Below are 22,672 nucleotides of genomic sequence, written 5' to 3' on the forward strand. Positions count from 1 at the left end.
TCGCCTGTTACATAATCGGGTCGCACGCCATTATAATGTGGTTTGCTTTGTAGTAACGGTTTGAAAAATATAAGGTTGAAAATCACAACGGCATCAGTCGGGGTGATGTGATCCTTTGTCTGGATGCACAGTTAAGTCAGAGTTGGGAGTGGGATGGGTGGATGGGACAAAAATCCGAAAAGGGCTGTTGGCATCAGAAAGGATCAAAGGATCACATCGACATTTGTTGAATCTCTACCTCCATCTAGTGGTGATCTTATCATCATGACACAAAAAAACTGCCTCCTAGTACAATTACCCACCTGTGAATTACAACCTGTATATCATCTATATATTGTCTAAAAATGTAGGGTAAAATAGCTGATTAAAAGTAGTTAAAATTAAAAACACACCAGTAAAATTCTGGTGTGTGCCTATTTTTAACAGGTCCTGTTATTAACTTGGCTTTGTTTAAACTATAAATACACTCAACAACTAGAAATAATGGATAGCCACCAAAAATGAACTATCGACAGAGATTAATTAGCCAGTGTAGGAAACTAAAAAGAAGAAAGTAATGAAAATAACACCAACAATTTCAGAATACTAGATGAATTAATCACCATTGAGTTTAAATCTTATTAGCAATTTAAACCAAGAAAAAAAATTAATATTAAAATAATAAAAATGTTGGAAATAATAAAAACTATAATCATAACAATGAGGAGGATGACTATTAATAATACAATAATAATAATAATAATAATAATAATAATAAATGCATATTATGTATAGAGCACTTTTCAAAGTACTTAAAGAGCCTTTATAAAAGTTAAAATGATCATAGGAAAAGCACACAAATATGTAGTGCAGAACATTAATCACACATTTTTTATGCATTTCCATCTGAACAGTTACCATATCTATGTCTGTAACACTATCAGCAACATCTGTTGTGCACTTTCTGAATAGGAGATGTTATTGATTGCATTATTATTCCTTTAAAAAATGAATTTAGCAGATTCTCTTGTTTGCCTATTCTCTGGTCAGTTTTTACATTTTGAATATTTTACCCTGTTACCTTTTCAGAATAGAATCTTTCCTTTTATAAAATAGTCATGTATTTTCCTTCCGCATAGCTTTCAAAGAAATTCACATTATATTTCTCACTAAGCCAACAATCTGTCACATTGCAATTTGAGAGCCAATTATAAAATTTAAGTTGATGTATGCTCACGTTTTTATTTTTTTCCAGGTTATATCTGGTGAGGCGGCAGGATGGCGGGAGCAGAGGTGTACACCCCTGCAAACCCCACCTGCAAGATTATGACCTTCAGGCCCACCATGGAGGAGTTCAAGGACTTCAACCAGTACCTGGTTTACATGGAGTCTCAGGGTGCTCACCGTGCAGGCCTGGCTAAGGTAGGTAGTGGTTTTAGTCTTTACTTGGACAAAGTTTTAGCCACTCAAAAAAGTGTGTGTCTAAATATATGAGTGATTGACTTCAGAATGTCAAAGCAGAGAAAGACATTCAGACATATAGTGTGGCATTTATACATACAAATGTGTAATTAGTCAGCTAGTGGCCATTGGACACAGTGGGTTAACTACTGCTGTTCCTTTTTTTTTTATTTAACCAGGAAAAGTCCTTTTGAGATTCAGAACCTCTTTTCCAAGAGAGTCCTGGCCAAGATTCTTACTGATGAAATGCTGATCAGAGTGATTTGTTATTGTTATAGATTCAACAGCAATCCTTTCCTTGTTTGTTTTTCCTGCAGGTGATTCCTCCTAAAGGCTGGAAGCCCCGTCGTACCTATGATGACATAGATGATCTGATGATTGATGCTCCCATCCAGCAGATGGTAGCTGGCCAGTCAGGGCTCTTCACGCAATATAATATCCAGAAGAAGCCTCTTAGTGTGCAGGAGTTCAGGCGATTAGCTAACAGTGACATGTGAGTATTTCATTATTTTAGTGATTATATCAGTAGTGAATGAAAGTTTGTAGATAGACACAGGCGTTGCATTCTGGTGCTGAAAGACTAAAAATGTAAATTTGATTTGTTATGCAAATATATTGCTAGAATTTAGAGTAACCTGTAGAATAGTGGTTCCCGACTGGGTCAGTTGCAGGGTCCAGATTTCTCTTTAGTCATTAGTTCAAGGTCCACACATTCTATATGACTGCATATTCAATTTTATTTCACAAATTGTAAACAACAACAATTGGCTTAGAACACAAAAAAATAAAACCTATTGCAAAAATAGCAGAAATGGTGTTTCAACATAAAAGCTCTGTTCCGGAAATTCTCTGAACAAATTCTCAAAACATTGTTTTGTGTTTTACAAACTTGACATGTTCACACAAGTCACTTGTGGTTCATTCAGAGTGGAACAGTGACCCACTTTTGGACTGTGACCCACTAGTTAGGAACCACTGGCAGACCGACTTATAGAAATAGCATCAATTTACTGTATGTGTGTATGCTTGATCTTGGTTTATCATACTGGAAAGGACTGTTTGCGACATAGCAAAATGAAAGTCAAGATGTAAATGTACGCATTATATCTAGAGAGTTGTATTACAGGTGTTGCTGGAATATTTACCTCCAATAAAATAAAAACTACCTTTTTTAAAAAATACATAGTATTTTACTGCGATTCTTACATGAACAAACAAAAGAAAAGCAGAAGTTGGAATTTCTAAAAGAGAGGGAAATGAACAGAAGATAAGACCATGATTAATGTGTAAATTTCCAGAGCTACAGAAGGTGAAGATGAAGCTGGATGAGTAGTTTAAAAGTGCAAGAGCAATGCTCGCTAAGGGTGTAAAACATAGCTGATATATATAGTATGTGTTATGAACGTTTTAGTGTGAGATGACAGACGGCCATTTCTAAGTACTAACTGTGATTTTGTTCTCCTCCACAGGTACTGTACACCTCGCTACCTGAACTATGAAGATCTTGAGAGGAAATATTGGAAGAACCTCACTTTTGTCTCCCCCATATATGGTGCTGATGTCAGTGGCAGCCTCTATGATGAGGTAGATGACTTGTCTTCCTTTATTGTTGCTCTGTCTGTTTGTTTTTGCTTATTTCAGCACTTGTGTTAATTTCTGTCACCTGTCATTTAATCGCCATGTGATCACAGGTTGAGTGTTTTATTTCACCCAAATATTGCAATTTGGCTTTGGGATTTTTGCAATGAAAATAAAAACGTACACGAAAATTATAACATGTGTTTTGCCTCAAACCCAAAAGTGAGTTATTTTAAGATCACAAATTGAATGTGGGACAGTAAGAATAAATGGACTGAAAGCATTAAATGGACTTCCTTATCCCAAGCTTGAAATAAATAGGCTACTAAAGCTCAAATCCAATTTTCAACCCAATGCAACAATTTTCAAAAACAGCACTTAAGAGGCATGCAACACTTGATATTATTGTCGTTAAATTAAACTACAGTTTTTCTTCACATTTCACCTGTGTAAAATGCTTCTTGTTATGTAATGATCCTAGTTTGTAATGGAAAGCAATAGGGGGGATTTGACAGCCAGTTAACCTGCAGTTATTTAACAATGGGTTAAATTATTTTTTATGTATCTGATACTGATTAGATTTACAAATATCATCATCAACCGCAATACCAATCTGCAAGATCGACCTTGGACATCCCCAAACCTCTCAAACTGTCTTTAATCTCTTAGGATGTGGAGGAGTGGAACATTGGCCACCTGAACTCTATCCTGGATGTTATCGAGGAGGACAGCGGTGTATCCATCCAGGGCGTTAACACTCCATATCTGTACTTTGGCATGTGGAAGACCACCTTCTCCTGGCATACTGAAGATATGGACCTGTACAGCATCAACTACCTCCACTTTGGAGAGCCTAAGTCCTGGTTAGTATGTGCTTTACAGGGATTTACGTACAGAGGATAAATGCATAAAGAAGCAACAGTATTGTGCAACATAATTTAATCCAGCACACCAATACCACAAAACACAGCCTAAAAAAATCTCAGAACATCTCTGTGTTACAGTGGAAACCAAATGTATAATCTTAACAAAGGTATGTGTTGTACTTGTTGTGCAGCACAAGTTGTACCAGTGCTATGTTACTTTTATGTTCACATCCACTCACTTTTCAGGGGCTATTGATGATGCTTGCTGCTATGGATGCCATTAATTGCTATAACCTCTGAAGAGAGGTGGGTAGAGAAGTCAATAACTGAACTCAAGTAGAAGTAGTTACGTTGTAAAAACAAATATTTAAGTAGAAGGCAGACTCCTCTTCAGCCAGAGCCACCTTGATGCCGTCTCTGCCCACCTGACGATGTCTGTGACCAACTTTTTGCAGACAGGCCCAATAACTCCAAGAACTCCTAATGCTGGTACTGTCAGTCCCAGAAGAGCTACCTGCCTCGTTGATCTTGACCAAAGTACTATGTCAGGTCAGAGGTTGGTGTCAGCGATTTCTTCTGGAAATCTGAGGTGCTTTTCAAGGTCAACTCACATTTCCCAATAAACTGCCATTGCGAGAACCCCAGTACCCCCAAGCTCCTTTTCTGCCTTCTCCCCTGGCTTAAGGAAGCCGATGAAGCGAGGACCTTAGATTGGAGCTTGATGTTCTTTTATTTCCTCACCTTTTCCAATACATGGGCCAGCATCTGATCATGCTGCCATCTGAACTGCCCCTCTGACATGCTTGTTTGGCATGAAGACAGGATGTGCTCCAGGTTAGCAGGTCTCCTGCACAGCATACAGCAGGGCTTCTCGGTTAGTCTCCACCTTTGGAGGTTAGTTGGAGTCGTGAGAACATCATAAATGGAGCAGAGCAGGAACTTGATTCAATGTCCCTCCATTCTCCAGATGTCATTCCATCCCAGAGATCTTCCCCACCCTGTTGCCTCATGGCCACCGCTCTGGCTTGCCTGGCCTCTTCCTCTGCCGACCTGATCTCCTTCTGCACCATGCCCTGCCGCTCCTTTGTCTCTGCCTTCCTCCAACTTGCTCTAGTGATACAGCCCAGGCCCAGCCTCCCCTGGGTCACTGTTCCCATGATGTCAGCGTATTGCAGCTGCTCCTCCGCCTCTCTCAGAGCACAATAAGCTTTTCACATGCGTCCTGTCCGGATGCTGATGTCTGCCTGTTGGACTGCCTTATCCACACTGTCCCGCAGCATCAAAGCCAACCAGACTTTTGGTGTCTTGTACTTGTCTACAGCTGATGATGTCAACGGCAGCTGCAGCTTTCCCCCTGAACTGTACAAGCCTATTGAGCAAAAGCTTTTAGGGACAGGCAGTCACCTTCTCAGGAAGTTATTAATTTTCCTTTCCAGGGCTTCTACTGCTGACAAGGGGACTGCATACACAAGCAGAGGCCACAGGAGTCTTGGCTGGACCCCATGCCGGTAGGCCCAGGTCTTATATTTCCCTGGAAGGCCACTTCTCTCCAGGGCTCTCAGCCACACCTCTGCTTGGTTGATCATCTCCTTCATACTTGCCTTTTCATTTAGTTCAGCCCTGTACCATCTCCCCAAACTCTTTACAGGCTTCTCAGTGACTGTTGGAATGATGTCGTCCCCTATCTTGAATCGAAAGCAGTCCTGAACGCGCCCCATTTAAGAACCAGGCTCCAGGATTTTGATGGTTTGAACTGCATTCTGGTTAATTTGGTTAGCTTCACCAGATCATCCAAAATCCATCTGCTTTCTGGGACTTACCTTATCGTGATTATCAGGTCATCAATGAAGGCCATGAAGGACCTGTTGGATGCCGCTTGCAAGTACAGCTCCCTGTCTGGGTTTCTCAACTGACAAGGAAGTTCATTGCTGCTGCAAACAAGATAACAGAAAATCTACACCTGGTGACAATGCCAACCTCCAGCCACTGCCAGTTGGTGGTGAACTTCCCAGAGGAAAAGCGCATCTTAAAGCAGCTAAAATAGTCTTGAAGAAGCCGCTGAAATTTTCCAGGAACATGGTACACTTTCAGTGTTGTGTCAACCAGTTTGTGCGGCACTGTCCCATAGGCATTTGTCAAATCCAGCCACAGGACTGCAAGGTCACCCTGGTTCCTCTTTGCGTCCTCAGTGATCTTGGAGATAACAGAGTTATGCTCAGTGCAGCCAGGGACTCCAGGGACTCCACATTTCTGTACAGAAATGTCTATGTACTTGTTGCTCACCAGGAACTGAGTCAGCCTCTTTGCTAAGACTCTGAAGAAGATCTTCCCCTCCACATTCAGCATTGAGATTGTACAAAATTGTTTAATGCTGGAGGAATTCTCTTCTTTAGGAATAAAGCAGCCACTGCAGCAATGAGCCAGCTTTCTGGCAGGTGGTTATTCCTCCATGCAACCGTTTTAGCATCTTCCACAGGCGTCTCCTCAGCCTCTCACAGCTCTTGTACACTTTGTATGGATTGGGTCCAGTAGCAGATCTTTCCCTAGCCTTTTGGATGAAGTCGTTAACCTTTTGCCATCTAGGTTCCCCGTTGTCAAAGGGGATAGCCGGTTCCTCAGGGTAACACAGCTTGTCTCCCAACTAGAGCTCTTCCTCTCTCCTTGGATCACTGTGCACCTTGCAGAGATGCTCCCCACGTCCTCCTTAGTAGCCTTTAGCTCTCCTGAAGTTTTATCCCCAAGGAGCCTTGACAAGTACTTGAAGGGGTTTTTTCTCTCTCCTTTGCACGTTGTCTCCTGTCCCCTCGCTGGCACTCGGCTCAGTGCAGAAACAAACAAAACAAAAAACAAAAAAACCCAAAAAGAACTGACCTGAAAATTAAAATAATTTTGTAAAATAATTTTATATATGTACCTATGTTTATTCAAAATACAGTTTTCTGAATATTTTTCCCAAGCGTTTTAAAAAATACTTTTCTTAATCCCCTATTTTCTTGCATTATTTAATGCCAATGTCAAGTTGCTGAGTTCCGTCTTTTTCATGTTTTTGAAAGAAGTCAAGCTGTCTTGTAAAAGGTGCCTGAATGAAGCACAAGAAAACTGATGTCGATCCAGGTTTTGTGCTGTCTTTTCGGTATGATCCCTGATTATGTGATTGGCTACTGCAGCATGATGATTGGTTGTGATTGGGTGTAAATAAAGCGTTAGAGTACAAAAGTATTTACTTAAAAATGTCTTAATAGCAAGTAATGTCAGACTTTTTTTTTTTTTTAAGGAATTAGAAAGTTCTATTATATGATGTGGATATGATCTGAATTATATAACCACAGATGGTCTCCCTCTGGTAAAGGTAAAGAAGTAAACATACACATGCATTTTGCATGCGATTTATTTGTGATGAAACAGCAAGTCAACATCTCTTGATTAGATGGCTTGTCACATAAATACCAGGACAATATTCCCAGTGTTCATCTCTCAAGCTTTATCCCAAAGTAATGCATTAGTCCTAACTCTAAGTACAACAATAAATAAAGATTTAAAAAAGAAAAATTACTGTATCTACCTGTCATATATTATGATTTTGGCAAATAAATCAGCAAATTGTATGCATGTATGCATAACAGACTCAGTCTGTTTTGTTAAAAAGGAAATATATACTTACAGCAAACTTTGATGAATCCAGTATAGATGCCCAGAGTCCCACTACCCTTCATAGTCAGCCACAGATCAGGAGTGAGTCCCCCCCCCACATCCAGGTCTCTCTAATCACACAAAGACAAAAAGATCAGAGAAGTGGACAAATCAGTCTCTCATCTCTCTGAAAATTGAATGACTCATTTAAGCTAATTAGTAGATGATGCTGTGATGTCTCATCATTGATTACCTCTTCAATTTAGGTATGCTCACTTCTTTACTTTGACCATCTAGGTTGACTAGTTAAAAGCGGACAGGATGTCATCACACTGCAGGTGAAGTACAACCTGCTTTTTTTTTTTGTTTCCAGTCAGGAACCAACTTTTTCAGATACAAACCAATTTATTCTTGGTGAAAATGCTCCGAACAGTTCAAAAAAAGGTGTAGGAACCAGAACAGAACCAGTTTCATGTTGGTGGAAAAGCGGCGTCTGTTAGCTCAGTGTCAGCACGTTTCTCTGATGTAATAACGTTAGACTAGTCTTAAAAACCAGATCCTGTTGCACTGTCTGCTTGTAATTCATCCGTAAATATTAGCTGCTAGAGCTATTTAAAAGCCATACTTCTGCTGCTGTTGCTTCAGCCATTATGCTGCTTTGAAGAGAGTAGCGGAGGTGTCGGATAAGGGAGCACAAGCAGACCTCTGCTCAGCAGACAACTTGCCTTTTACGGGAATGTGAATGAATAAAATAGATGAACACATAAATAAAAGTAGCACAATGAATGTTTCTCAATGAGATTGAGTGAAGTCAGAAACGTAATGATTTTTCTCTGAAAATCTACTCAGGTTAAGTGAAGACTATGTTTAATAAAACTGCTCCGACAAGTGCAGTTTACTCAAAAGTTTACTTGGTTTCATGCAACAGAGTAAATGTAACTTGTTACTCCCCGCCTCTGCTGCTAAAACTCATGCAAGATAACGACAGTTAACTAGACTTAAAGGAGGTTCTGTCTCTGTGGCATTTTTCTTCTTCCCCTTTCTTGAGACCAAAAGGGAAGTAAGCCTTACTTTTTTTTGGTGTTATCACCCTGTACCCCACTATTTAACCATTTAAAGTTTTGGCTTTCATGACAGAGCTGTCACTTTGAATGGCAGCAGTCAAACTAAATCAAATAAAAACATTGGTTTTGTAGTTAAGGCAGTGCACAGGTAGCTGGAGTGAATGAATAAATCATTTTACTTTGGTTGCATGCATCATGAGAAGCAGTTTATTTCACACAATTTTTTTTTCAATCAGTAACCAAAAAAGGAAAACACTGAAGCCCAAGGCTTATTTTTGCCCATCCTAAACTTACGAAAAGATAACCCAGAATAACAGCAACACCAAAGAAAAAAATAAATGAACGAATCAAAAATAAAACCTGTTACACTAAACTGTAATTCTCTATTATTTCACAGTATAATCAGTCCTAAATAATTTTACACTATAATCATTTACAATATAGTTTGTAATCATTTAAGATTGCAAGACATTTTATGCACTCAACAGAGAGGAACACATTTTCAACTCATCACTGAGTCCATTTCATCATTTGACAACCAATTCTTTCTCACTTTACATGTTTCAAAAATGAACAACCTTCTAAAATTATAATTTCCTTCTTTCAATTATTTTTTTTTTAATGCAGACCAGGAGGCTTTTGTTTACAACTCAAAAAAGTATTTCCAATGTTTTTAAATACACAATGTCTACAAATTTTAAGGTAAAGGGTCTTTTAAAAAATACTGTAGAGTCATAATAGCCGGCTTTATGTTTTATCTGGAGCTTTTTTTTCTGAAATTATAGGGTCGAACTTTGTTTTGTATGCATTTTCCCAAATTTCACCAAAGTAAGACAAATACGGTATTACAAGTGAGCAGTACAATATGTACAGACATTTTTGCTCAACAGCTCTCCTGTTAAAATAAATTAGATAATTTCCATTAAATATATTATATGTGTGGCTTCCAACAGAGTTTATGGTTTATAATCACTCCCAAAAATTGTGTTTCATATACTCTTTCAGTTTCAGCACCATTTGAATTCAATTGTATGATACTGTTGTATTCAGACAACCAGCATTTTTAAATGTGGTTCTTTTTTACATGAAAATGTTTCCATTTAAGGATTTGTTCAATACTCTCGTTTTAGCTCTGTGGCTTTTTTCTGATATATGACACGTTAAGGAAATACAGTGCAGAGTATACTGTATGCTGTGTGTTTAAAAGATCCCAGAGGGAATAGCATGTCCTTTTAATAATGCATATCCATATTTGCATCAGGGCTGTAAAAAACACCTTTGGCACTCTCTGTTCAGATCTTTTTCATGATTGAAGTGGCTTTAAATTCTGAATTACATTTAATGTCATATGTCTCATTCGATTAACCCAGCCATTCTGTTGCATATGGCCCTTGGGTTTTGTTCCCAGAGTGCTTATTTGCACACTGATGAGGTGGTTACCTGCAATAAGTGACTTTACTTGGAGAGTCCAAATACCAGTGAGAACAGAAAAGAAATAACATGTGGCAGTAGAGGCGCTCAGGGAGGTAGTGTGTACGGAGCTTTGTTATTCTCTGAGGGTAGAAGCATATGGTTTGATTGCTTGAAAGCTATCCTTTTTTTGTCTGTGCAGTGGAGCAAGGCAAGATTTAATATCTTTTGAACCAGTGAACCATGCACTACACATTGTTTCCATAAATGTTCCTCAGACACTATAACGCTAATTAACACTGCAAAGTAAGTGCTCACTAGACGTTGTTTCTTCTCTGCTACTGTCAGTTGCACTCCCAAAATCACAGCGTGATGATGTGCACACTGATGACATGTGATTTCTGTATTTATATGACTAGAGAAGGGGGTGCTTTGCAGGGTTGCCTCATGGTTAATGACCTGACCTCGAAGGGAGTGTCATACAGTTTTTGCCGATTCCAATAGAATTACTCGACTTTCACTGGAAAATGGAAAATACGTTCCTTTGTAATTTTATCAATCAATGTTTCGTGATTGCACACTTAATTTACTAACTAATACAAATAAATTGAGTGTTAAGCTGATCTTTAAGCGTGATATGATGAGAGTAGCAAAGGTGAAGTTGAAATTAATTACCGAGAAGTCAGATTTTGAGATATAGATACAACATTCACAGATTTTAAAACTGTAAACTATCTTGTTTGAATTGAATTTAATAGGAAATGCTGCACCGAGCAGAGTGATATTTTGGAGGATACCTTATATATTTATTCCAGTATAGTTACTAATTATCTGTTAAAATTGTAGTCACTAACCTCATCCAATTATTGTAGTAATAAATTAATGTAACTTAGTAGAAATATCAGTGACATGTTATTTTATTATTCTGAATACACACTTGTGTATTCTGTAGAACAACAGAGCGATGTAACCTAAGAAACAGAAGGATTTTTTTTGTATCACAAATGTGTCCCCTGCTTGTTGTATTTTTTAAGAAAAATGTGCTTTTCGATAAGCAAATTCAGGCAGTAGTGTAAAGTGCAAAACACATGATGATAGCACTGTTGCCTCACAGCGAGAGGGTCCCTGGTTCGAATCCCAGTTGGAACGGGGTTCGGTCCAGGCGGGGGCCCTTCTGTGTGGAGTTTGCATGTGTCTGTCCCCGTGTCTGCGTGGGTTCTCTCCTGCGTGGGTTCCTCCCACAGTCCAAAGACATGCAGCTCAGGTTAATTGATGACTCTAAATTGCCCTTAGGTGTGACTGTGAGTGTGTGTGGTTGTTTGTCTATATGTGTCAGCCCTGCGATGGTCTGGCGAACTGTCCAGGGTGTACCCCGCCTTCCGCCCAATGACAGCTGGGATTGGCTCCAGCCCCCCCCACGCGACCCTTACGAGGACAAGCGGTTACAGAAAATGACATGACTGACTGACATAATACAGTTTACAAAGCAAAAATGAAATGTGCTCCTTCCACAAGGCAAACAAAAGTGAAATGTTTTAGTTCAACACAAACAAAGAACAAATCTGTTGTCCACTTATTTTATTAAGTGGACAAGGACAACACTTAACACTTAGTGAGCTGAACTGTACTGTGATGTTGTTCCCCCTTTCCACTTTGAAAACAAAATAATGGTGAAATTTCTGCCAAGTGACAGTATTTTATATCCTCTGTGCAGGCATGGCTGGAGGCATTATCTTTTCGAGTTGTCCTTCCATCCCATTCTTATGAACGTGATATTTCAAGAACACCTTGAGGGAATTTCCTCAAATTTAGCACAGATGTCCACTTGGACTCAAGAATGAACTGCTTAGATTTTGGTGGTCAAGGGTCACTGTGATCTCACCAGACACATTTTTGGCCATAATTTAAGAATCCACACACAACATATGGCAGAACTTCACACAAATTGACATCATAATGATCTGCAAAAACACTTTTATGGCCATTATTTAACATCATATCTCAGGGGCCAGTAGGGAAGACATGGTCAGATACTAAATTGGTGACACTAATTTTGGTATCCACCTTGAAACTGTGCGGTTTATGTCTTCTGTGCTGCCGGGGTAGGATGTGTGTAAAGCATCAATGTTTTAGAATTTTACGCTTCTTTGCAGCAACATCCATATTTGAAGCACTGCCTACTGTCATAGCTACATACATCTAACTCTAGACAGACATGGATGTAAACTGCAACTTGATTAATTGGCAGAAGCATTCTTTATATTAAAATACATTTAAAACATTGAATCCTGCTATAATCCCCATATAATCCCCCAGAAATCTATCTGTATTGGATTCTGTCTTGTTCTGTCTTGTTTTTTGTTTTAACTGAGCACAGTTACTCTTTTTGTATCCTAATTATGTTACCGCCGTTCCATGTATTCCATTACTCACTGTGCCTGCCCAGAGCACATGTAACATGATTAAGTCAGTCACAGAATACTATATATTGCACAGGTGTCATAGTGAAAGCACTTGCATTCTTTAATAGAAGAGAAGCTGGGTTGTAAGGAGGTTATGGTTAAAATAATACACTGTAAGAAGAGGTGAAGAATGCAGGTAGATCAAAATGGAGTTTGCTTTTTATTTCTTTGTCAGCTTGGCTTGCTCCATTTCTCTCTCCCTCTTGCCCTGGAGGGAATTCTGCTCATTAGAGCAGTGAGCCCTGCAACCCCACAGGGATCAGTGTCACAGCCAGACAGTGACACACACATACACAGAAACACAGACACGCACACACACACTCACAAAGAGCAGCCTGATGATCCAAGTACCCACACACATGCATACCCTTATCAACTAGCACACACACACACACACTCACACACACTCACACACACACACACACACACACACACACACACACACACACACAGACAGACAGACACACACTCACTGGCGTACACTCTTTCATCTCGCTGCTATTTTGACATCTCGTCCCTGGAGGGGAGCGGCTTAAAGATGCACCTCTCTCACCTCCTCTCAATCCCCCACCCCCTCCAACTCCCCATGTCACCTCCACCTGAGGTTGCAGCTCCCTCTCATCCTGTCTCTCCCTGCTCTGTTAAGCTGACAGGTGATATGATGATAGAAATGCCACAGACCCGAGGGCGGATGGTGCTAGTCAAATGGAATGCCTAGTCAAACCTTGAGGGAGTTGTGTCACACTCTCTGGGTTTCTCACTGGGAACTTTGGGAATAGTTCAAATTCAGATTGCATCAGCAGTGTGACACAAGAAAACGGGAAATAACGTCAATAGGAGTCTTAACAGCCGCAATGGTTATTTTGTCCCTATCAGAGAAGGAACTAGGCTTCATATTCTGGAATATGGTTTTATAGAGACAAAATATATTCGAAATTATAGAGGAAAAGCCAAAAACATTTTACTCCAGGGTTTCTACCATATCTGACATATTTGAAAAGGGACGACAGCGTTTCGATTTGTTAGAATTTTAATTTGTTTGTTGCTGGTGCAGTACTGGAAAAAAGGTTATAGGTCTTCTTGCAATAGTTCATTTATCCACCACTTGATGGCAGTCTTGAAATTGTAAAAGCCTCTCCTGAAAACTCGTCTGCAACTGTCAGTGTATACTGTGTGTTCATTATGCCTAAACTATATGCTACAGTGTAGGCGTAATGAACAGTACACACTCAGAATTTCACATACGCAGCTAAAAATAATTCTGTCTGCTCCATATCTCTGTTTTGTCTCTAACAGGTATGCCATCCCCCCTGAGCATGGGAAGAGACTGGAGCGTCTGGCTACAGGTAAAAGAATGATTTATATTCTCTTTGTAATCTCCATATAAATGGAGGCGGGCGAGGAAATTAAATAATTATTAAATAACGATCGCAGCATACAGAAGCAGGTCTGCACAAAACAACAAAGTACAGCACATAAATTAAACTCAGCGATGAGGGGGCACTGGAGGTAATGGAAAAGCTAAAGAAGCATGCTAATTAGCTCCGACTACAAACATGCAAAAACTGCTGCTAGTAGAGATGTAAATAGACACAGATGCTTAATGTATTGACAAAGTACTTTAGGGAAATCCATACTGTAAGGCATTAGTAGACAAAATGAGCTGAAATGTGTATGATTACATTTAGAACTAAATAACTGCTGAAGTGTTTCAAGTGTGAGGTTAAAGGCTATTTAATCTAAGATTGCAGTGCTGATTACTTCACTGGATAAATGAAAAGCAAGAAATGGTGAGAACTCAAATGAATATTTCGACTCCCAAAGGACCATTTGTATATCAATCATACACCCCGTTGAATTTCTGAAGAAAACTTTTTTCTTGCATGCCTCTGGTTAAGGAAGAATCCAAAAAGTTCCTAATGAATTGAGGTAAAAGGGTGTCTGCATTTAACTGCCACAAAACTGTATCAAGATACCAGCCAATAAACTGAACTGTCGCACTACCTGTGTAGGATAATCCAAGTCTCATTCATCCAGTTGTGTGCTCAGTACTCCCCACACAGACAGACCTTTCCGACCTGGAGCTGAACTGAAAGTGAAACTAATCTATGCTCTCCTTAAAGCCAGATAAATTTGACCTAACTGAACACAGGAGCTGCTGGTCTACCACAGCCTTGATTATTGTTTGATGGTGGTATAGTGTAACTTTGGTGAATCTGAACTAACCCTTTCACATGCCAAATTCATACAAAAACACAAATGACCTACTAATAGAGGCAGCGGTGGAATAGCAGCTTGTATTTTGAGTTAGGTAAAATTACGTTGTTTTTTTTTTCAATTGAGTTGGATTATCTTGTGTTTATTTCCTTGTCGGAAAGGGCTGTCTGTTTGAGATGCACCGAGCATATGACTGTATAAATGAAAGTTGGATTATACCTCATCGAGAGTTTGTTAAGGGATGTTGATAGAATTTTTTGGTGCTGTTTAACATGGACCCTTATGACTTCAATTCTTCAAGATTTTTCTCAGTTTCTGGATTCTTTGTTCACCGTAGAGGCATGCAAGAAAACAAAAGTTTAAAATACAAATTGTCCTTTGGGATGTAAAGTATACCTTTAACTACAAATATCACAGTAGAATAACATGTGCCAAGTTAGTACAGACACCCACCCGTTTAACAAACATAAAATAGTGAGGGAATATTCTGTAAAAATTAAAACTAATTGTTTACTATAAACTGTTTGTTGGTAAAAATGAAAAACATTTCCTTGTAACATGCTCACGAATGAATCTCAGATGAAAATTTGCTGCCTTTTTACATTTCAAGTAATATTTTAGATTGAATTAGTTTTGTCTTGTGATAAATAGTTGTCATATTTTGGGACATTTAATAAGGAGATTATTTGATCATTAACAAATTATTATTCTAGTATCATTACTTCAAAAATAATCAGCTGCAGCCCTAGTAAAAAACAAAAATATCACCATAGTCTGTAAAAGCTGATTAGTTTTTTAGTCAATTAATGTAGCACAAAAACAAAATCAAACTGGTTCTGCAGCACAGCGTATAAAAACATGTAAGTGCATAGATGTTGCCTTAATAAAGCAAGACTAAACAAGTTTAAATGCAATTTAAAGCCAGGGAATCAGACCAAATGGAAGAAATGATTAAACACAATTAAAAGCACAGAGAATAAAGCGGGGAAATTTTGAAACTAGAAAAGCGTAAATCCACTAATCATTTAACTTTTTTGTCAGGCTTTTTATTCGTTTGTTTTTGCCCTTGTTGTTGCTGGCTTATACTCTACGTTAAAGGTGTGTTTGTGTGTGTATGTGTGTGTGTGTGCGTGTGTGTGTGTGTGTGTGTGTGTGTGTGTGTGTGTGTGTGTGTGTGTGTGTGCACGCGTGCACGCATTTGTCAGGTTTCTTTCCTAACAGCTTCAAGGGGTGTGAAGCTTTCCTTCGTCACAAGATGACTCTAATCTCCCCCTCCATACTGAAGAAGTATGGCATTCCTTTTGATAAGGTAGGCTCTCAGCCCTTTGAAAAATTACTCTCAGTCCTGCTTTTCTCACCGATTATACTCCCTTTATTTACCAACTTTCTGGAAACGGCTTTTCTTGCCAGTAAAATTAGCACTGCTTGTTTTGACTGTTTGTAGAAATCTGCAGTGGCTTATTTTAATACTTTTATTTATTTTCCTTTACTTTCAAATTATTTAAAATGTCAAAGGACAGTTCAGTGTTTTTCTATTATCTCTTCTCCCTCTTCATCATACATTGTCAGATTACTCAGGAAGCTGGAGAGTTCATGATCACCTTCCCTTACGGCTACCATGCTGGCTTCAATCATGGCTTCAACTGTGCAGAGTCCACCAACTTTGCCACCGTACGCTGGATAGACTACGGCAAAGTGGCAACACAGGTAACATTTTGAGAATCTTAAAACTCTGCCCCATGTCCATGTCTTTTGAAAGTCAAACAAAGAACTGTCTCATATTTGAAAACAGTTAATTTCATGGTTAAAAAGTCATGGTCATTCGTATCAAACAGTATTGTTTTTAAGTTTTAAAAAAATAACACTACAAAACCTATTTATGATTTTCTAAAGTGGACACAATGTTTGTCCTCCCCCTCTTTCTTTTCTCCAGTGCACATGCAGCAAGGACATGGTAAAGATATCCATGGAGCCCTTTGTGAAACGTTTCCAACCTGACCGGTACCCTAACTGGATGCTGGGCAAAGATTCTGCACCTCTCGACCACATACTTGCTACTCCCAGTACAACGCCAGAGCTGCAGAGCTGGTTGCAGAGACGGCGCAAGAACAAACCGACTAATAAAGGGTACTGTGTTCATACTCGGGCCACAGTCACACTGATATGTTTTCATTTTAAGATGGCAAATAAAAAAGAAAACGATTTCTGTACGCACAAGCATTTTATCACAGTACAGTACAGAGTCCTCCATCAATATTAATAAAGATCAAATTTAATTTTGCATCATGAAAACAACTCACTCTACTTCAACTTTACTTAAAAAAACAAATTTCCTTTGCAACATTTGGAGATGCATTGTTACGATGAACACGATGCATGTAATGGTAGCTCTTTAGCACTTTGGCTAGTTCCTAATGTATGTTGCCAGAAATATTTGGCAGCTAAAAAAGCCAAATGTCTCCTGATTCACAAAATTTCACATTTGCTACCATACATTTTCAGCTTTAATCAAGGTTACGAGCTTCAATCTTCTCCTTTTTTACAGCAGCACCCACTCTCGTATGCGCTCCAAGCGCCTCAGAACCACTGAGGAACCTATCGGCCTTGATGGCAGCTCAGCACTGACAAACAACAAGAGGAAAAGCACGGCTGGTCCATCCGGGCCAAAGGTGCGGCGGTCTGTGGCAGGGGCAACCTGCAGGGAAGAGAAAGAGAAGAAAAAGGAAGCAGAGTCAAAGCACAACCTGGATCACAACTCTGCTCACCTTACTGGTAAGGGACGGTAGTAAGTGTTTATGCATGATTCAGACGTCTGTGTGCGTTCTTTTAAAAAATATTTTGGAAATTTCTCTCAGCTGAGATCTTTGAAAATATTTTTCCATTTTTTTTTTTGATTGTGCATTTTGTTCATCCTTTTATCTTCAACAGGTCCTTGCAGACAGATGTGTGTGGTCAAGGTAAATCGTGTAGAGAGTGATTGTTTGGAATTTTTGAATAAGGAGCCATCCCATAACTCTCACAGCATCTCCATTCCCTCCCCTGCTTCACCGGTGAAGAACAACCTTAAGGCAGAGACGGTCACTCACAGTGACCCTCAACAGCTCTCAGGGTCAGGGGTCACGAGCAGAAGTTCTGAAGGACTCAGACAATCACCTGAGGCTACCCAGATGCGTCTGGAAATTAATGAGTCAAGGTGTCACTCTCCTGAACCACGAGACTTCTCAACTACTCAGGACTGCTTGATCAGGGTCTCTCCCCTGGAGGCCAACAAACTCAGCTCATCCTCCCACACAACAAACACTACTGCTGAGACTAAGACAAGCTTGTGTCCCCCTGACTCTGAAGCTCAGACATCTAGTTTCTCATGTAGAGAAGACACTTTAAGCCAAACACCAAACACTGACAGTAGCATGGACACGGGTACAGAGAATTACACTAATAACACTGCTAAAGCAGAGAAAATGGACACAGTTGTTGATCCAAAACACATCAATCCACACTCCACTACAGAAGCACTTTATGATCTCAAAACTGAGCCAGCAGAGGGGGATAGCTACACATTGTGTGGCTCCTACTCCCCTTCAGGACATAACTGCAGTTCAGAAAAAAACAGCACTGAGGAAAATCTTTTCCCTCCTCTGCTACAGAGGAGCGTAGTAGATATGCCACAACTCACTCCAGAACCAGCAGATAAGTTTGAAAGCTGCCCTTTGCCACCTGTTCTGATCCAAGAGATGCCCTCTCTCACCCCAGCTGATGACGGGCTAACAAATGTTCCAAAAGCTGCATCATGTAATCACCAGGTTGCACCTGTGCTGCAGCGGGAGACGCCAACCGTCTCTCTGTCCTCAAATGCATCCAAACAGGAAGAGAGAGAAACTGACCTAATGATGTCAAAAGAACCTCTCGCTGTCGAATATGCCAACAAGTGGCATTTAGAGTCTCCATTTAATTGCGAAGGGGCAGCAGTGTCTGGTTTAGAGGGAAACACGGCTCATTTAGCTACCAATGCTATGCACAAAATAACATCTGGTGGTGTCCAGGAAATGCTAATAATGCCAGGAATTGCTGCAGAAACGGATCAGTCAGAGCTGGAAAATGTTAGTGCTGGACAGACTGATGCTTCCTCTCGCCAGAAAGTTCAGAGCACTGCACCTCAAACAGAGCAGCAATACAGCTTCGCAGAGTTAGCAAGCAAAGATAACTCAAAGGACACAGCTCAAAGAGACGGTGCATTCAGTCTGAGCAGTTCTGGCTCTCTTTTAACTGGTACCTCAAACAATAATCCCCCAACCCCTTCCCCACCAATATGCACTCAAAGTGACAGTCACTCAGCATTACAACTACACCAACACACTACATACTCCCCTTCACATTGCATTTCCGAGAACCCGTACATGGAGCCCAGATCGTTCTCCAGCAGCATCTGGAGAAATTTCACCTCCCAGGGTCCTGCGGTGCTCATCCAGAGTCTGCATCCAGAGCTCCCTTCTGACTTCACCCACGACCCCCTACCTTACACCATGTGGACCGAACCTCAGTGTAAAGAAGTGACAGACCTTGAGGATGCGGAACAAGACCTCAGAGAATCAGAGAACCAGGGGGAGGGAGGAGGGCCTCTCACTTGGGCCCAGCTTGAGCCCACCTCGCTGGTCTCAGTCGGTGCTGTCGAGCCCCTGGGGCTCTGCGGAGATTACGAGCTCCACAGAGCAGAAGCAGATGCGTCTGAAGCCCTCTCTTTGTGCAGGGAGCTGGGGAGGCAAAGGGAGGCAGAGGGGAGCCTACACTCAGATACTGCTGTTTCACCTCTCGGGATGGGAGCAGGAGAACAGGATGGGGTCTCTGATATGGAAGAAGGGGGATCTGATGTTGAAGAGGCAGAGCAGCAAAATAGTGTCAAGAGAGAGAGCAGTAGTGAATCATCTGATGAGGAGGAAGAAGAAGAGGAAGAAGAAGAGGAGGAAAATGATAACTGCGAGTGTGATGAATCAGGCCTGGAACCAGGGGAGGTTTGTGCAGTGAGTGCTCTTATACACATCATACACGTTTTTGCTGTAGTTTGATATAGATATAGGTTATTTGCACTCTAATGCCTTTTAATGATGCCTGTTCATGCCAGTACCCTGCCCTGTCGGTGAAGAGGACCACTAAGAGCTGGCGTCACCCACTCAGGAAACCCACTGCAAGGGCTGTACCCACTGCTGTCAAACAACAGGCTGCCAGCGACGATGGTGGGAGCTCACTCACACTCACACACATTTCATTCAGTTCATTGAAAGGTATCGTGAAGCCTTCAGCATTCAGACAGTGACACATGCGAACACTGAGAGCCAAAAAGCCGCGCTTATTTCAATAATAACCCAGGGACATTTCCTGTTGTGGTTGGTGTTGCATTGTGGGTGGCACCAGGCCAGAGACCAGGATCCTTTGACTTCTGCTGGTTGCAATACAGTTGCCATAAATTTTTTTTTTTTTCGGTTTGTAAACCCAGTCTTCAGATTGCTTAAAAAATGATGACATTTCTTTGTTAAAAGGTATTTAAGCTAACAGGAGAATATGTGTAGAAGGAATTGAATATTTGAGTTATTACTGTTAATAGCAACTTTTAAATAGTAAGTAATGTCAGGTAACATTTGCGTTCTCCCACGGCAGAGCTTTTTATAACCATTGAACCATTGCACTCTGCGGTCCCTCCTCCCCTCCTCATTTTTCACATTTTATGTCCCCCCAAATGATTCGCCTGACGTCAATGCACACATAAACCAAACAGATTTAACTCTCAGGCCCACCACAGTAAAATGACCTAGTGACAGATACTCTATTTGTTTTAACAGGATGGGAGGGGAGGGCTCTCAATTAACAACGACTAATGTACATATATATACACACACACACAGTAACATTCATCATCTCCAATGTTGTGGAAAAAAAGGATGAATAATTCAGCAGCCATTTTAGTTGTTTATCCCTGAGTAAGAAATGACCATGAAATGACCATGGCTGCTAGAAGCCTTTTTTATGATGATGAGAGCTCTTAATCATTTTGGGTAATTTTCTAAACAGACGGGCTTCCATTCATTGAAAATGTTTTTCAAGTCACTGGAGGAAATAGTGAGCACTGTGGATGGATTAGATCTGATTTAGCAGCGAGTCTATTGATACTGCTGAAGTCAATTGTGAGAATGATGCATGCTTTTGATATTCAGGGCACATGATTGTTTCACATTCAGAACGCGCTTAATTAACAAACTACCAGACAAGAGATTTGCACTCTGTATGGCATGAATCATCATCTGAACCATAGTGAAAGATGCAGCAGTTGAATAAATGAGTGATTGCCAGGTTTTAATGCTTTTTATTTTTTTGGTCTCCACTTAGAGCCCCCTGAAGCAAGCCTGGCGGAGGAGGAGGAGCAGGAAATGGAGGCGTGGGCGAAGCCCCTCATCTACCTGTGGCAGAACAGGAAGAGCTGCTTCACAACGGAGAGGGAGTACAATGCTCATGCAGCTACCATGCAGCCGTACTGTGCTGTGTGCACACTCTTCATGCCCTATTATCAGGTAAAGCAGAGTTCAACAAAAATACCAAACTGCATAACAGTTTCATCAGTGAATATATGTACTATAGACTGGAGCACAAGCACATTTTAGGATATGATTGTATCTCGTAGCCACTGAGCTGGAGATGGAGATATCGATATTAGCAGATCACATCCAGTAGGGCTTTCGCTCCTTTAGCGCCACAGGGTTTTTATCTCCCGGTGAGGTGGGGTGTTTTCAATTTTACATGCACTGGTCAGTTATTCTGATCCCATCTGGAGAGCATACGCCTGTTTTTCTAGCCCCTGAACCTAATAAAAACGTACAGCCACGTTTTTCGACAAGCCTACAGGTCCCTCCTTCATTTAACCTCCTCCACTATGCTAGGACACTAGCCTCCTCAGCACATAATTCTGACTTTCACAAGGTGTTGCATGCTTTGTTTAAAGCTAGTGAAGAAACTGGTGTGACACTAGAAAACGTAAGGAATCCAGTGGTACCAACCATGTCATACTAGGTTGTCAGCAAGGGGGTTAAGTAACGCTTGGAATTTAGGCTTAATTTTGGAGAGATAAAAAACTGGCATGGACATTTTTACAGGGGTCCCTTGTCCTCTCACCTCAAGATATCTGAATGAAAATGGTTCTATGGATATCCACAAGTCTCACCTGGTCACTTAATGCTAGTACCATGCACTTTTGGCAGTACAGATGTGTTGTTTTCATCTATTATATGGGAATGTTTCTGCACTCAAGGGTCAGTAAACAGAATTGGAATTACATAACTTAGGTAAAAGAAAGCTCAGACTCCTCTGGATTCATTGAGCCCAACTGTGTGATGATGTTAGTCCCCATAGTAGCCTTTTTGATTGTAGTGAGACCATTGAAACATGACCTCACTGTATTTAATGACTTACTGTGACCTCTAAGGTTATCATAGCTTCATGAAAATTTAAGAACAGGAACTAAAGACCTCAAGCATTCAGAGGATCCATGGCTTCCTTGGTTTACTGACAGTAGGGCAGTTTCACTGCATTTTCCAGAAGTGCTTGCCATCAAAATGCTGTAAAATGTCATTCTTACAGAAATCTCCAAAGTTTTTGATACCAAATCACATCATGGATTTTGCTATGGTGTTCCTCAAGGCCTTTGTGTCTTAATGTGGTATTTTGGAGGTATTTTAGCTATTCTCATCGATGCTTGAGTGGACAAAAATGCTTAATTTTGACATCAAATTTCATGAATTGGGCAGTGTTTCTGCATTAATTTAGTTTCATCAGCTCAGTGCACGGTGAGACAGCTGGAAAAAAAAAAAGATTTGCTAACCCGATAGATAACTCTAACATCGGTCCACTCATACAATATTTGAAAAAGTGAAGACCCCATAAGCTAATCAACTGGGCTGTTTTATTTTCATGTGGGAAATGATTCTGTCTTTGCTGTTTTACCTTTTTTTTTAAAACCAAA

At 40.4% G+C, this 22,672-nt stretch overlaps 1 protein-coding gene across 10 annotated transcripts in view; it reads left to right on the forward strand.

Moving 5' to 3' along the window:
• The window catches only part of kdm4c (lysine (K)-specific demethylase 4C), a 43,502-nt gene that overhangs the window by 1,129 nt on the left and 19,701 nt on the right, over nucleotides 1-22,672 (forward strand). For 8 of the 10 annotated variants that reach the window (XM_042484845.1, XM_042484849.1, XM_042484852.1 and 5 more), the window contains exons 2-13: nucleotides 1,235-1,401; nucleotides 1,758-1,933; nucleotides 2,910-3,024; nucleotides 3,688-3,881; nucleotides 13,747-13,796; nucleotides 15,873-15,976; nucleotides 16,237-16,374; nucleotides 16,601-16,794; nucleotides 17,213-17,439; nucleotides 17,596-19,685; nucleotides 19,787-19,898; nucleotides 21,046-21,227. In XM_042484845.1, coding sequence (XP_042340779.1) covers nucleotides 1,258-1,401; nucleotides 1,758-1,933; nucleotides 2,910-3,024; nucleotides 3,688-3,881; nucleotides 13,747-13,796; nucleotides 15,873-15,976; nucleotides 16,237-16,374; nucleotides 16,601-16,794; nucleotides 17,213-17,439; nucleotides 17,596-19,685; nucleotides 19,787-19,898; nucleotides 21,046-21,227 — 3,726 coding nt within the window. In that variant the 5' untranslated portion in view covers nucleotides 1,235-1,257. The remainder of the gene's footprint in view (nucleotides 1-1,234; nucleotides 1,402-1,757; nucleotides 1,934-2,909; nucleotides 3,025-3,687; nucleotides 3,882-13,746; nucleotides 13,797-15,872; nucleotides 15,977-16,236; nucleotides 16,375-16,600; nucleotides 16,795-17,212; nucleotides 17,440-17,595; nucleotides 19,686-19,786; nucleotides 19,899-21,045; nucleotides 21,228-22,672) is intronic. The other 2 variants (XM_042484848.1, XM_042484846.1) reach the window with 2 other exon arrangements.

Source organism: Plectropomus leopardus, chromosome 4 (genome assembly GCF_008729295.1).
Source record: "Plectropomus leopardus isolate mb chromosome 4, YSFRI_Pleo_2.0, whole genome shotgun sequence".
Classification (NCBI taxonomy): domain Eukaryota; kingdom Metazoa; phylum Chordata; class Actinopteri; order Perciformes; family Serranidae; genus Plectropomus; species Plectropomus leopardus.